At 34.6% G+C, this 15,390-nt stretch overlaps 1 protein-coding gene across 1 annotated transcript in view; it reads right to left on the bottom strand.

Annotated features, from left to right (window-relative positions):
• LOC136976187 (protein C-mannosyl-transferase DPY19L1-like) overlaps positions 1-15,390 on the bottom strand; it is an 82,302-nt gene extending 66,912 nt beyond the window's left edge. The window contains exons 1-7 of the mRNA XM_067271417.1: positions 15,222-15,390; positions 11,691-11,715; positions 11,537-11,624; positions 10,858-10,995; positions 7,494-7,614; positions 3,142-3,235; positions 588-645 (exon numbers count right to left, since the gene is read on the bottom strand). Of these exons, the coding sequence (XP_067127518.1) occupies positions 588-645; positions 3,142-3,235; positions 7,494-7,614; positions 10,858-10,995; positions 11,537-11,624; positions 11,691-11,715; positions 15,222-15,366 (669 nt within the window). The 5' untranslated portion in view covers positions 15,367-15,390. The remainder of the gene's footprint in view (positions 1-587; positions 646-3,141; positions 3,236-7,493; positions 7,615-10,857; positions 10,996-11,536; positions 11,625-11,690; positions 11,716-15,221) is intronic.

Here is a 15,390-nt window from a genome sequence, read left to right as displayed (position 1 = left end):
ACATGCATAAGTGTTATATCAAATTGTTCATAACAATATTCTACATCTTTCTGGCTCAATGCCACCAAAAAACTAGGTAACTAGACAATGTTAATTTTGACAAAAAGTTACACATTTTTAAGTTTAAATGTCAGTTCTGCTATATATAATTTTTTTTCTTATAAATTTTTCTAATAAAATGTATTGAAAAATATCGTATTTAAAACTAAAGATATTACTAAATGTAAGTGATTTTTTTTCGTATGAATATAATGATAATTTAATTTTTGGTGAATTTTTAAAATAATATTGCCTGAGTGACCTCGACTGACCTATATTGCCCTCGGCCATTTTACAAAGTAAACGTAAACAAGAGGGCATAGGAAACGGACAAGAAAGAGTTAAAGAGTTAAATTAAAAATCTGTTGTATTCTTAAATGTAATCTATGATCTGAATATTTCAAACATCAATTTGTTATATTATTTAAAATTCTGAAAGAAAATTTAAGAGAAAATTAATTTTTTGATATAGTTAAGTAAAAATGTAACAAACTTCCTTGAGCAGAGAACTAAACAATTAACATATATAATATTTGCTTAATACTTACCTCACCATGATTGAAGAAAAAGCCAGACACTGCTAAAATTCCACCAAGAAATGAATTGCTGAAAATTAGAATGCGTCACCATTGATAATTGTCAAAATTTCTCTATATTTGTTAAGTATTTTTATGCTTTTTTTTTTATCATCGTAAAAATTAATTTTAAAAAATTGCTCTAAAAATTTATTTATTTATTAATATTTTATTCACAATACTTGTAAACAGGGAAGTAAAGAAAAAGTGTGACTATATTCAGAACTCAATTAAATTTTATTGTACTTACTTCATGACAAAAGAAAACATGCTAAATATTTTTACGTAATTTAGAATACGTTTTTTTTTATTTTTGTAATTTGATAGACTGAAGAGAGTCGAATAAATTAAAATGAATATCTACATAATAGTAAAAAAATACCATACAAGACCAAACCATAAATGCAAAAAATTATAAAAAGCACATTTTAAAGACAAAACTTGCAGACACCTGTAGGAAATGCCACATCGTAAACAAAACTACACGATATGTTGTATCGGGTTGCAGTGGCATAGCGAGGGGGGTGCAAGGGTGCCTCCCCTCGCTATGCCACTGCACTGAGTGCCACTACTCACAGAGGGACGCCCAAATGGTCTCCAAGACAAACTATATGTGTTTCTGGAGGGGGAGAGGGGCGCCAATAACTTTGTGAGCAAGCCCCATCTGAAACTACTGTGTACAAGTGGTATCTGTGCTTTCAATTGGGTGTTTCAGCTTTAATGACAATGAGCATGAAGGGTGTCCAAGGACTGTGGTAATTCCAGAGATTGATGTTGCCAAGGCCCTGCTTGATAAAAACTGATGAATATGTTCAGGCAATCTATGCATTTCTAGATCTAAAAAGGAGAGTTTGACATTTAGTTCTTCCTCCACAGTAAATTTGATATTTTCCCAAAACTGCTATTTTCTGTGTACCATAAAAATAACAGAGTGCCACATATTATTCCCGTCACTGCATTCCAGCCTTCACACTTTGTAAACTCAACAATTACTTCTTCTATTTGCAGAGCACGCCTTCTTCCGTCCAACCAGACATTAGTAAACAATGAACAACAACTTATTCTTAGAGCAGTACGCAATGCTGTTTATTTGCCTTCTAGGTTTCGTTAAATGCCTTCTAGGTTTCGTTATCTCTATAATCGGGTCAAGAAGTTGACCCTACAGACTTTCCTCCACACCAAGGATGAACTGAGGGTAGTACAACACCATTTTTGGCCCCATATCGTTGAGAATATCACATACTTTTCAGAATCAGATTTACTTTGTCTATAGCCCCCAACCTACACTACGAAGAAATGTTATGTAATGATTGAGACACTATCACATTAAATGAAAAATCAGGAATCTACAACATTCCGTTACAACACACACTCTCAGGGGAGGAAATTATTTACATTAGAGCTACTGCTAGAATGTTACAGTCCCGTATTTTAGAACATCATGATATTAAAAACAACAGACCAGAACTGAGTTATCTGAACGGGTACTAGACCAAGATTATCTAATGCTTTGGGTACACACCAAATCACTTAAGCAGTTCATTCAAATAACCAAATGTTCGAGAATTAACTGTCTTCAATTTGTTTTTCGCCTGAGGATGGCAGCTGTAAGCTGTTGAAAGTACTAGCAAGTACTTCTTAATTATGCTAATAAATTGTAACTGTAATGCTGCCACACTGTTGTGTTAATTATTTTATATGGTTGTTGGCATGAAGTGTCTTTTTATGATTATTATTTATTATTAACATTGAAATAACTACTTTATTCTGAAAACTAATTGTAACACACCATTTTTCTGTTCAAAACTATACATAATATTTTCAAAGAAGAACAAAAATGTTACTAAATGAGATAATCCATTTGGTTTCCAGAATTAAGCAGTAATTTTAACAATAATATTATAGTACTAAGTTTTAATTTTATTGATGTAAATACTTAATAATTAGAGAAATTACTTTACAAAGAATTTCTAAAAGAAATGGATCAAGATAAGACAGAAACCATCAATCCTCATATGTTTTAGGTAACGTTATTACCAGATACATTATTTGAACTAAGATTTTTTTCAAACTACTACTTTTTTCGTATATAACCCTCAAGTTATCCATGTTTAAAAAACAATTCAAGAGATTAGATTCAACAGATTATGTAAACAGCTACTCCCATAGGTACAGGGTACATGGTAATGTACCCTGTACCTATGGGAGTAGCTGTTTGCTCTTATAGTGTAGATTATACAAGGCTTTTATTTTTGTTGTTGTAATTCTCTGCAAATCACAGACCGCTGCAAGTTACGTCTGTTGTAAAAATACAATATTTCAATTTTGAATTTAAAAAGCTAAATACACATAAATGTTTATATCTAATATTTTATACTGGGTGATAAAGCAAAATTTACCTCGCTATGTGTTTTGTTTTATCAAGAACTACGGAGTTGATAAAGTCATTAAATTGAGTGTTTTAAAATCATTAGTATCTGTATTAGTACATAACTTAAAATGTTAAAATTTAAAAATTTCTTCATACCTTAACATTTTTCCATATAGAAATATAAGACCACTAACAAGTCCGTTCCACAAGAAAACTGCCGTGATATAAAAATATGCAGGTTCTCCAAGACCTAGAAATTAAATACAATTTTCAATTTTAACATATTCACATTGTCAACAAACAGTCAGAAAAAAATCATTAAATATAATTAATTAACTGTAAAAAGATTAGGCAGCAAAATATTTCTAGTTTCTAATAATACTTAATAAAACATTAGAAATCATCCACTCGATAACGGAACTAAATCAATAAAACACATTTAATGTAATTACAAATGCCGACGTTCTAATACAAGCGTAACTGTCAATGTTGTTATTTTTTCGCTGTTATTTCATTAGAAAGTGTTGAAAGGCCTTCTATTCTAAATAACTGCCCTTTAATTTAATATATTATCTGCATTTTCATTTATACATTTTACAATTGAAGTACTGAAAAGTCAATTCTAGAAAAAAGCCAAAATTCTGTTGTTAACAGAGGCATGACTAAGAGGCAAGGATATGCTCCGGCACCAACCTCGCAGGCTTCGAAATGAGCCCATAGAATTAAAGTCCCACAGAATTTTTTGTAACTGATGTTGAATCGGGCACCGGAAGAGGTTTGTCCGGGGCACCAAAACCATTCAGTATGGTCCCGGTTGTTAAATATATAAAAGTTAACAAATTTTTGAACCTAAATATGTCTTCACGTTAAATTTGAAATTTTATAATTTTTCTTAATAGTAATATATAGAAACAACACACAATTGAATATTTCTTGGTGCAGACTATGCTCTCGTCATAAGATTAAGTAAGGCGTAAACTAGATCATAAGACTTGTTATATTGCTTTTCTAATCAAAAGAACACTGTTATGCTGTAAAATGTTAAAATTATCAGGCACTGATATATCAATGAAATACAGGTATTTAAATCAAACTGCTTGCTAGATAAAAAAGCAAAATGACAAGTATTCCGAATCACCTATTCATACACTGCTTAATCTGTTGATGAGAGTAATGTCTGCACTGACGAATATTGAATTGTGAGTGTAATTCTATACCGTGTACATATTACTATTATTTTTACATTACAACAGATAATAATTACTGATTTTTATAGATATATATAATTATAATTAACTACTGTTTACAAATAATACTCATCAATACTCTTTGCATACAAACTTTTATTCTAGCACAAATTACTTATTAATTTTCAAAGAAGTAAGAGAATTTTCAACCTTGTTAAAAAGTTTTCAGGTTTAGAATGCAAAGGGACAGAGCTAAGATCATAATGCCAGCTTGATACAATCCAACATCAAAATACACTGAAGCACTTGAAATATACAAATCGGCACCAAAAGGCAAATTGATAAACTAGTCTGTAAAGACCAGGGACTACATCTAACGCATGGAAGTCGTGGTATGAAGTGAGTGAGTGATACAATGCACTTATGCATACAGACCTGTAATAAGTAAATTATACGTTAACAACTGTAGTTTTGTGCACTTAAATTTGGTCCAATATAATAAAGTTAAGAGAGATTTTTGTAAGCTTCAATCAGAACTTTCCACAATTACATTCCAATAGACGATACATAGGTGATTTTCTAATACAGAGATGATAATTCTTGCCTCAATATCAAACATGGCTGTGTATGGCAATTGTTTAATTCCAATGAAGAGCTCTATTTTTTATAAGAGATCATTTGAGACAATTTGTGGTTGTCTTTTATCCATGAAATCAATATATTTTCTGTCTTGTCGCTATGTCAGTTCTATGTCATAACAGCTACATCAGAGTTCAGTAGAACTCTTACTTTAGCTGCGTTGTGATTTTCTGTGAATGATCTTTAACTCTGACCAGAAAGCAGTTAGCTTCTCTATTACAGAGTTGACAAACTGTCTTAACATTATTAGAATATAAAATGTGGTAGGCACCAAAAGTCAAAGATAACTAAAATCAGCCTCTTCGTGTCCTCTTGCTTCGGAAGGAGATAAAACTCATCACTGATCAAATATTCCTGGTATACTCACTTGAAAACTTGGTCAGCCTGAGATTTTCTGTCAATTAGATCTATCTGATAGCAGCTGTTCATTTCTGAATGAAAAATTGGTTTGGAAACTAAGCCTTTCTTCTTATTATTTCTCTCTTGTTGGCTTGTTTCACACATTAATAAAAAATATTTATCATTTCAGTTGTTGTGTTGGCATATTTTCTTGACATTTCCATTTTCACTCCATCTTGATCTGCATGAAGATGTTCATTTCATCAAGAACACTGAATCTTTTCAGCTTTTGATATTGTAAAGACATATTCATGGAAGATTTAGCATCACAAGCTTATGGTAATTGTCATTATGTTGTAGTGGCTTTTTTTTCATCTTTTTCTGAAGTAATTTATCCACGAAACATACTTTTCATTTTCTTCACGGGTCCTCCTTGTATTGTATTTCATCAATCATCTCAAATAAAGATAATAAATATAATAATTATTAAAGAATTCCTACACACTAAGTAAACTCATAACAACCTAAAAACTCAACAAACAAACTTATGACACATACCAGTCAATGGAAAATAGAAAACTGATACTTATAACTACAACTAAGAAGTTGCTACACCCACGGCCTAAGAACATCTCCACAACGGCACTCAGCCAGCTAACGCTGAGCTGGCTGAGTGCTGTTGTGGAGATGTTCTTAGGCCGTGGGCGTAGGAGTCATCCTCAGCCAGCGCCGTATTTAACTAAGAAGTTGCTAATCTTTTAAACATAATGGTACAGTTTATTTTGAGGCATGATAAGTAGAATTGATGTAGAATTGTGACAGAGTGAAGTGGCCTAAAGATAAAGCAGACTCACACCAAGATATACTATTAAGTGTAAAATAAACTGTCTTTAGTGTTAAAAATCACAAAATTAATTCAAAAGACAAATGATTGTTTACAAGATTTTAGTCACAAACATTTTTTACACAGTAGGATATTAACATAAAAATTAAATAAACAAACTCAGATAAAATGTGTAAAAACAATGAAATAAATAAAGCAAATACAAATATATAAAATTATGTATAACCTTTAAACTAAAGGCACCTAAAAGTGTAAAAAAACTATTTCCGCTATCTATCAAGTACCGTCCAATTCTCGAGGAGGGCCATCATCATAGAATTGCAAGGTTGCTAAGCAAGAGGTGTACAGTAGACAAACTCTCACAGGCCCACAATTATCTGTCATACCCTCCAATCTGGTTGCTCATGAGCTTCTGTTTTCATGAAAATGCTAGTCATTTCATATATCCTGTTTTCTCTGGTTTGATTTCTGTGTACAGTATTAACATCTCAGCCTGCTATATTATTTGCCTGACTCCTCCAAAAAGAATTCGTACCAAAGGATGACGAGTATATCATTCTCTGCCTTTAGGCCTATACACTCTCACTAATCCAGCGCATCTCTTTGCAAGGAATGGACAGATTAACAAGAGTCTAGTTTAATTAAGTTGGGATCTGTACAAGCCTGTATCAGTTACTATTCCTTCCAAATGGGTTCAAAACTACCATTTAAAATCTTCCTACTAAACTCCATTGTTTGCTAGGCCTGTGAAATATCTCTTTGATATACAACTTTGCAGGTAATCAGCATTTTGGTTGTGGTTTCTATCTAAGATGTCTTAACACACCACCAGTACTTCTTAATGTAGGGATTTTATAAACTCCAGATCTTTCCAATAGAGCAAAGTTGTCCCTATCATTTGTTAACATTCTCCTGAAATTGAATCGGGGATATATGGCTAATACTGGAACAATCCTTTCTAATGATTCTTAACTTCTAACAGGCTATTTTGAAGCTTCCTTTCAGCACACAGTAAATTCTAGAATAAACTAATTAAAAGCAGAATTAGTTCTAACAAAGCATTTTTGCTATAACTAATTTTGCCAGTAAGACATGGTTCTGACAGACTTCAGGTTTTGATTGTAACAGTGGCGTAGCGAACATAACTGGTGCCCGGGGCATGACACTTTATTGGCATCCTCTCCCCCACCAGAAACACATATAGTTTGTCTTGGAGACCATTTGGGCACCCCTCTGCGAGTGGCACCCAGTGCATAATACACCCCCTTGCACCCCCCTCGCTACGCCACTGCATACACACATATTTTCTGTATCAATTAAAGCTTAAAGTCAAATACTGAAATCATGTTTCTACCTGATCTCAATATTTGAAATAATCTTGACCAATTAAAAACAAATTACTCATAATTAACAATATGAAAACCACAGGATATAATGTTTAAAAATAAAAACACAAAAGAACAACTATGTATTTTTGTAGTCTGTACAAAATATATTACCTTCACAACTCTCAACTGGAGGAAGATCGTCTCCTCTCGAAACCGTCCAACACTGCTTTATGTTAATTTGAAAATGATGTGCAATCTTCACAAAGAATCTATATCCTATTCCCAATATAACCTAAAAAAAACAATTATTATTGTTTCAAATAACAATTTTAAATGAAATACTCTAATAAAAGTCTTATTATATGTCAGCCAATCAATGGATGACTATAATTTTCAGCTGAAATTAGCTCATAGTCAATCACTCAAACATTTTAAAGATTAGATATATTATTATTTGCTTTTCTATTTTATTAATATAGTATATAGTATTTAATAAAAAAAAATATAGAAAAACAGAAAATATGTTTAATAAAATTTTGCATAACACTGCTTGCACTAAATATTCAAATTTGATAAATTTAAACGAGTAAGGAATCAACAAGATTGGCTGTACTACAGATTACCACCTACGGAATTTCGGGACTTTGAGTATATATTTGACCTCGGGGGACCGAGACGAGTTCAACGATACCCTACTTTTGGACCCAAGACTAAAAATAAGAAAGTTATAATATTTACAATCTCTTGCCTTTCACGGTGCATTCCATGCCGTTTCAGATTTTTCTGCTGCCTAGTGGTGACGGTCATCTTTCGAAGGGATAGGTTAGGTTTGTTGGACAAGCCGCAATAGCGGCGAGTAGTATGAGTCGATGGTGAGCGATAGCAAGCGTGTCTAACTGCAGACGATCGGTGTGCTCGTGGATCAACATCTGCCTCTGTTGAAGGTATACATGGCCGACTTGCCGGACTGCCTGTTAAACATGCAATAGACTTAGCAGAGAGAGCAATGCGACTCCTGATCGTCGCACAATCGCCAGAAAAAAGTATAATAACTTTCTTATTTTTTGTCTCCAGTCTAAAAGTAGGGTATCGTTAAACTCGTCTCAATCCCCTCAGTTCAGAACAGGGTTTCTCATTTTCCGGTCTTTTGCTTGTCCCGGGATTCCAGGATAAAAGTGAACTGTTTCCCAAGATCCCAGGACAAAATTAATTATTTTTAACATATACAAATTATCATGAAATCAAATGATATAATTATTTTTCGTCTTTTAAAATAATTTAATGCATTCTACAACCTCCAAAATCATATTAATAACGCTGTGTAAGATATATATTAAAAATTTCCTTTGAACTACTAGAAATTTTCACAAATAGAAAAAATTTATTAGAGCTTGTTGGAAACTGCATACAACAACAACAAAATGCTTTGAATTGAGTTTAAAAAAATGAACTTAGATCAAACTTCTAACTTAAAAGGCAATTTTCGTTTTTTAAATGAAATATAATACAAAATATTGTAAATTTTTATAAGATTTTAAAAAGCAAAGATGGTCAATACTCTGATCACTCAATCTAATTCTTATTTTAGTAATAAAAAGCCTTGCTACCGAGAATGCCTTTTTCGATTCAATTGATGTGATTGGAATCGTGTTTAATGCATTTAAGAGAAGACAAATATTATGTGTTATTCACCTGTATCCTGAAAGATTTCTAGTTCGTTTTCGAGATTGTAGTACTTCTTTTGTTCTCTAGTATTCTTGATTTGTCTACCTCGACTGCTTTAATTGAAACATCATAGCCCAATAATTCGGCAGTTCGTTTGTCTTTAATAATCAAGTTATAAAGAAAAACTTCATACTTGCAGACTTTGTTTGTATCCTGGCCCAATTTGCACAACTTAGTGTTATGCAGTTATTGAAGCTACTGGGCATGGTTAAAAATTAAGACAACATAAGCACAATTATTAGATATTACAGGTAAAGAATTTTGAGAGTCTTGCCACAAATAAGCTACGTATTGATTATTGACCATTTGTGACGTGCCATAACGAGTAAAAATTAAAAAAACTAATAAGTAGGTTTAAAATTAATAAATACAAATGTATTCTGACAGTTTATGAGTTAATTATACTTTCTATTTGCAAAATTTCCCCAACCTTAACACAAAAGTGAATTTTTCAGAAATTTGCGGGATTTCCTGGGATATTTCCCAGGTTAAAAAAACCTTCTCAAACAGGATCCCGGGATCCTGTTTGAGAAACCTTAGTTCAGAAATATACTCAAAGTCCTGAAATCCATAGGTGGTAATCTATAGTATCCCCACAAGATTTATCATAATTTCCTGCTACGTATAATCCACAGACGACATTTCTTGTTGACAAACAACTTATTGTTACATAACCTGCAGGACAGTTTCTGGTCGAGAATTAATTTGTCGTGTCATTTGTGCATGTTTGCATTGCCTTTTATCTGTTTGCTCGCCAATCACCAATCAGTAAATAAATTATGCAATATGTAAATACATTTGAAAATTAAAAGACATTCTCAAATCTAGTAAAGAAACGAAATGACTCATTTTAAAGCAGTACAATGAAAATGAAAGTTTAAAATCCAGTATTATGATATACTGGATTTTAGTCTCAGGTTTATGACCACCCAACTTACAACAGCCAAAATTGGTATATTAAAAAAAATCAACTCATAATAATCAGTTGCATTCCTTAACACACTATAACAATTAAATATTTAATGTAATATTGTAATGTACATGAGTTCGTTTGTTTTTACCTACAACTCAAGTTTGCTTAAAAGTCATAAATGAAACTAAGTTTCTGCAGAGTTGTTTTGTCCAAGATTATCATTCTAATCTCAAATTTATAAAAAAGTTAATATGAATTATTATTGAAAGCATTCCTTTATTTATAACTTTTGATGTGGAGTATCATATCCATCTAATTCTGAATTAATAATAAATTAAATAAATAAAAATTAACAATAAAAATAAAATTGATTTCACATGAAGATTGTGCTGATGCCAACAATAGCGAGGTGGAGGCCGAAGTTTTAAATGTGAAAACGTGTACGTCGGACGTTCGGCGCCCCTTTCCTGTATGCCTAGAAGTTTGACAACGGCGTTTGGAAAGTCAGTGGCATTATGCTTGACATTCCAAACGCAATTGTCAAACTTCTAGGCTTACAGGAAAGCGGCGCCGAACATCCAATGTACACGTTTTCGCATTTAAAACTTCGGCCTCGACCTCGCTACTGATCGTTTCTTCATGTCTCTTACAAAAAGTCTTGTATTCCATTAGGTGGTGCACCTAGAGCAATTGCAAAGTGAGAACAAATTAATTAGTCTTGTAATTTATGTAATCTTTGCAAAGCTAATATTCAAAGTGAAGAGGTTGGCGACTGATAACACGCAAACAATTACCAAGAAATAAGCATGTCAATATATGTTGAAGTCCTCTCATCTATGACATTTTTAGTCCATTTCATAAAAAAATATATTTCTAAATTAAAAATAAATTACTCACCTCAGGATAAAGATTAAATCGTTTCAACGTATTTATAGTGCTTGGATACTCAGTTAAATTATTATACATAATGTTATGAAGTCCTTCAGAAATTGATTTACTTTCTACAATTGTTTTAAAATAAGAATAATAAAGACCCTGAAATATAAAATTTTTTCAATTAGGTCAATTTTTTATTTTATATAATGCAAGAGAGATATCAAACTTTACAAAAATCATCATAACCTTATTTGTGAAATAATGTTTCTAATTGCTTAAACACCAACCTTTATATTAAACATGAAAGAAAAAGTGATTGTAACATAAATTTTAAGTCTAAATTTATTTAATGGAAAAATGTACTAATAAACAACACTTTGAATATATAAGAATCGTAAAAATACCATCAAAAGATTAAAGCAATAATAAATTGGTTATGAAATAAAAAATATTAAAAAAACAAGATATCAATTAAGTCTGCTTTTAAAGATATGGGAGTGCTCTTCTGCTTGTACCATACACATCATGCGTCTAAGAATTTGTCTTAGCAATCGGAGTGCTAGCCATGGAGGATACCGGCAAGACGGTGCCATCCACACGCCTCACACACTTTTTTCACCGGTCGAGACAGACAAAACAAACCGTTTCGGGACCCATCAGATGGGGCAGTGGAGTCTAGTAGAAAAAGGAAAAAACTCACCATCTCCGTTCGGAAAGTCATCTCCCTCTCCAAGGTGGACAGATGAGAGAAGTGGCGGTAGTTTTCGAACAGAACATACTGGTGGTAGCTGCAATGAAAAACACGTCATCGGCGTCGGACCCGGGGACCTGGGCCCATTGTCACCTGGCCTCACCTGTTCAAGGCACCACAAAACGTTGCTGAAAATATAAGAATGAAGACAGTGAGAAGATTCAGTCCTCCTTTCTTAAATATGAGGAGGCAGAAAAGACACTTTTGTCCCCTATCCTACTAAAACCAGTAAAACCATAAAAGAAAATGCTCCATCAATTGGAAAAGCATTCTTTCTCAGATTCATAAGTAAAATGCTTTCCACCAGCAACTCTTCCAGGCCGGCGTGCAGTATTCCGGATCTTCTTCGATAGCCCTTTTAACCAGAGGCTGACCTCTGCCTCCGGTTAAAAGTCCACACAGGAGACTCCCTCTCGATCAACAGAGGGATCCAGCCCTGCATCCATCCACCCAATTCTATTTGGACCCTTTCCCAAAAGCACCCATTACGGTACAGGTAACTTTTGCCCGCTTAAAAGGAATGGCTCCCACAGTTTTACAGGGCCTCCAATTTTTAAGGCCGGCGGCTGGAAGTCAGGCCTCGTTACCCTTGCTTCTCCGGCCAGTGGCACCCTCATAGTCACCACTAGCCAGAGAAGCAAGAAAAAGATATAGTAAGATGGGGAAATTGGCAACTCAATTTCATAACTGTACGGCAACTGTATACGTGTATGAACAAAACAAAGTCGAAAAAGTATTTTCATAACCTTTAATTACAATACTGGATAGTTTCACCAAATACAAAGCAAAAGCGTGTAAAATCAAAATATGTCGAAATGCAATTATTCCCTGACGGCTGGGAAATACAACCACGTGCAAAAATGTCGACAGTTAGTGCTGTACTGGTTGACATTGTTCTTAAAAGGATAACTAACAACCAACTATGCCTAATTGTGAAGATAGGTAATAATTAATGAATAATGGTAAGTAATGTTTTCAATTGTCCTCTGCAGTATCTTCACAAAAACAATTAGACAGCGAGCTTATCTCGCGAGTACAACGCAGAGGCTGCACCCATTGAAACCAATCACATTTCAGTTCTTGTTTGTCACCTATGGTATTATACAGTCGAGTCCGCATAAGTCGACACCCGGATAACTCAACACCATCGGTTAAGTAGTCAGTTTTCTCTGGTCCTGGCCAACTTACATAGGCATTAATGTTAAAAAACTCCGGTTTACTCGACACTGTTTAACTCGTCACCACCGGATAAGTCGACATACTTTTGCTGTCCCACGCTCCAATAAGTCGTCACCCCCTCCTGAAAAGATGAATTCACTCCACTCGTGTGGTGCGAACTCATTTTTTTTTTTCAGGAGAAGGACTCAATTTATTTATTAATATATAATTAATATATTTAATAATATATTATTATTATTAATATATATAAGGCATTTTTATTAATATGTATAACATTTTATGTATTATGTATAAAATAATAACAGATAAACAAAAAGAAAATATACAATCTACAGCGTCACACCAAAATCCAATTTTGCATTTTCTCATGCCAGAGGCATTAAGAATCCTTAGAGACGTTACTCGCCAACAACTGACAATTGCAAAGACGATGTTTTAAAGGCGTTCGTGATCGTTGAAAAAGGATCTCAAGACAGTTCAGTGCTCAAAACAAACAACACTAAATGAATTTTTCAGTTTTTCATCTACAGAGTAATTGTAAATGAAGGACACAATGTATTGTAAGCCTATACTACTGTATAACACCCTACTGTATTTTATTAATTGTAGTTTTGTGGTTTTATTTCCAACTTTGCTTTAGTCATCACATTGGATAACTCGACACATTTCCACTTCCCCTTGGGGTGTCAACTTATGCAGAGTCAACTGTACGTCGCACACGGCATATCCCCCATCAACTGCCTAGCTTATTACCCCAAATTACATCAATTTTTATAAATTATGCTTAATTAAGCTAAGTCATTTTCAACACAACGGTTTACCAATGCCTCGATTTCTGTAAATTAAATGAAGAGTGGATTCATACTTTAGCCCACCTTTTCACTTTATTTACAGAAATATTTGCTTCTCCTTTCATTTCTACATTTTCCTGCACCTTATAAAATTTTGGCTGCCATAGACATAAATACCTTGTAATTCTGGTGAAAATCTGTCAAAATGACTTTTTGTCGCTATCATGTGGCATATGCGACATATTACCCTACATGCCATATTTCCCCAACTCATTTTATTCCCAGCACAGACTGGCGAAGTTAAAAAAGAGGGTCAAATCGACTGACACATGGAGGAAAGTAATTTCTGGAGGAAGTCGAAAGAACACTTTTCCAACAAAAAGAATTTTTCGTTGGGGTCTTTATCCACATCGGTGGAAATGGGAAAGCCACTTTTCGGCCGCCTTCCAATTAAAATTTAAAAAGGGCACTGGGAACGAACATTGCAACATCCTGAAGGACCTTTTTCACAGAAAATCCATTATGAAAGAAAACGCTACAGAAACAGCAGATGTGAGTGACACTGTAAGGACCTTAATACAACTGTAGAGCATTCCCATAGGAGCAAAAAAGTCAAAGGAACCATACCTCTAAATGTGACCCTTTGCGATTTATCAGACAGAACAGCACGGTAATCAGACATTCTAACAATATTTATTGGTAAAGAATAAAGAAAAGTCCAACACCTGACTCTTTGCAAGATATTTGCCTCCAAATGTGAAACCCAATGACGGCAGTTCCAGTCGCCACCATCTTACATGCGAAAGTCACACTTGCAAGTTATAGTCACTGATCACAGTGCCGATAACAAACAAATGCATTAATTTCTATTGACCAAAAAGAATTTTTATCTTGAACCAGTCCTGCGTCAAGGCGAGCCTTGACCGATGCTCCGCACGTAGTCATGCGCTTCAGTGCTAGCTGTTGCTTGCATGTCAGTTTCTCTCTCTCGTCTGCACAGTCAAAATAAACGAGAGCATGAAACAAAGAGCATGAAACATTGTCACCTCTTCTTGCCACATATTCTCACTCGATTGCTCGCTTGCACCCTCAGAAATGTGCGAGAACCAGAAATTCACTCTCACCAGCGAGATTTCTCACATATTCACGTTTTCCTTTGCAAGAACTATATTGCTTCACTTGCACCACAGCGTCAAAGTGGGGCAAGCCCACTTTTTAGCAATCAAGTACTCCACAGTCAAGCAAGCTACTGAGCTGTTCGTGGCTAATCGAACATAAAATGGCATAGTTGTGTGGGCTAAATAGTTAAACGCCATGCGTGCGATGCTACTTGCGATTGCATGCGGCCAATTTCGGGAGGCTTTATCTCGCAAAGCGTTACATTTAGAGAGTTGTGATTCCTTTGACTTTTCTCTCTTATGGGCATGCCCTAAATCTCCATTAACGTCCTGACAGCATCGTTCACATTTGCAATCTAACCACAGAGACGGTGGGAAGAGAAAAACAGTCGTTTCCCGGGAGAGAAAGGAGCGGAATTCGCCCTCCCGGTGGCCCTTCCCGATTCCTGTCGGATTTTACCCGGAAAAGGCGCTAATTTCCACGGCCCGTTCCCTAATTAATTAGCAGACGAGGTTCTCCGCCTACTCGTCTGGGTCGTGGCTTACCCAGAACCGGGACGAGCGCCAGAGAGAAGAAGGCGGCGGCCCGACTTCCCTTCCGTTCCGGAAAGGCTCCGCCGCCTCTCTTCTCTCCCGCGCATTCGTCCGTCCGTCGTCTCTCCGCTCCGATCTTCCTCTTCTTCGGCGCCATTTTTCGAACTGTGGTTTCTTTCTT

The sequence above is a fragment of the Centruroides vittatus genome, unplaced genomic scaffold (genome assembly GCF_030686945.1).
Source record: "Centruroides vittatus isolate TY-2023 unplaced genomic scaffold, ASM3068694v2 contig_1109, whole genome shotgun sequence".
Classification (NCBI taxonomy): domain Eukaryota; kingdom Metazoa; phylum Arthropoda; class Arachnida; order Scorpiones; family Buthidae; genus Centruroides; species Centruroides vittatus.
The sequence above is the reverse complement of the archived record's forward strand: the minus strand, read 5'-3'. Positions and strand labels throughout refer to the sequence as shown.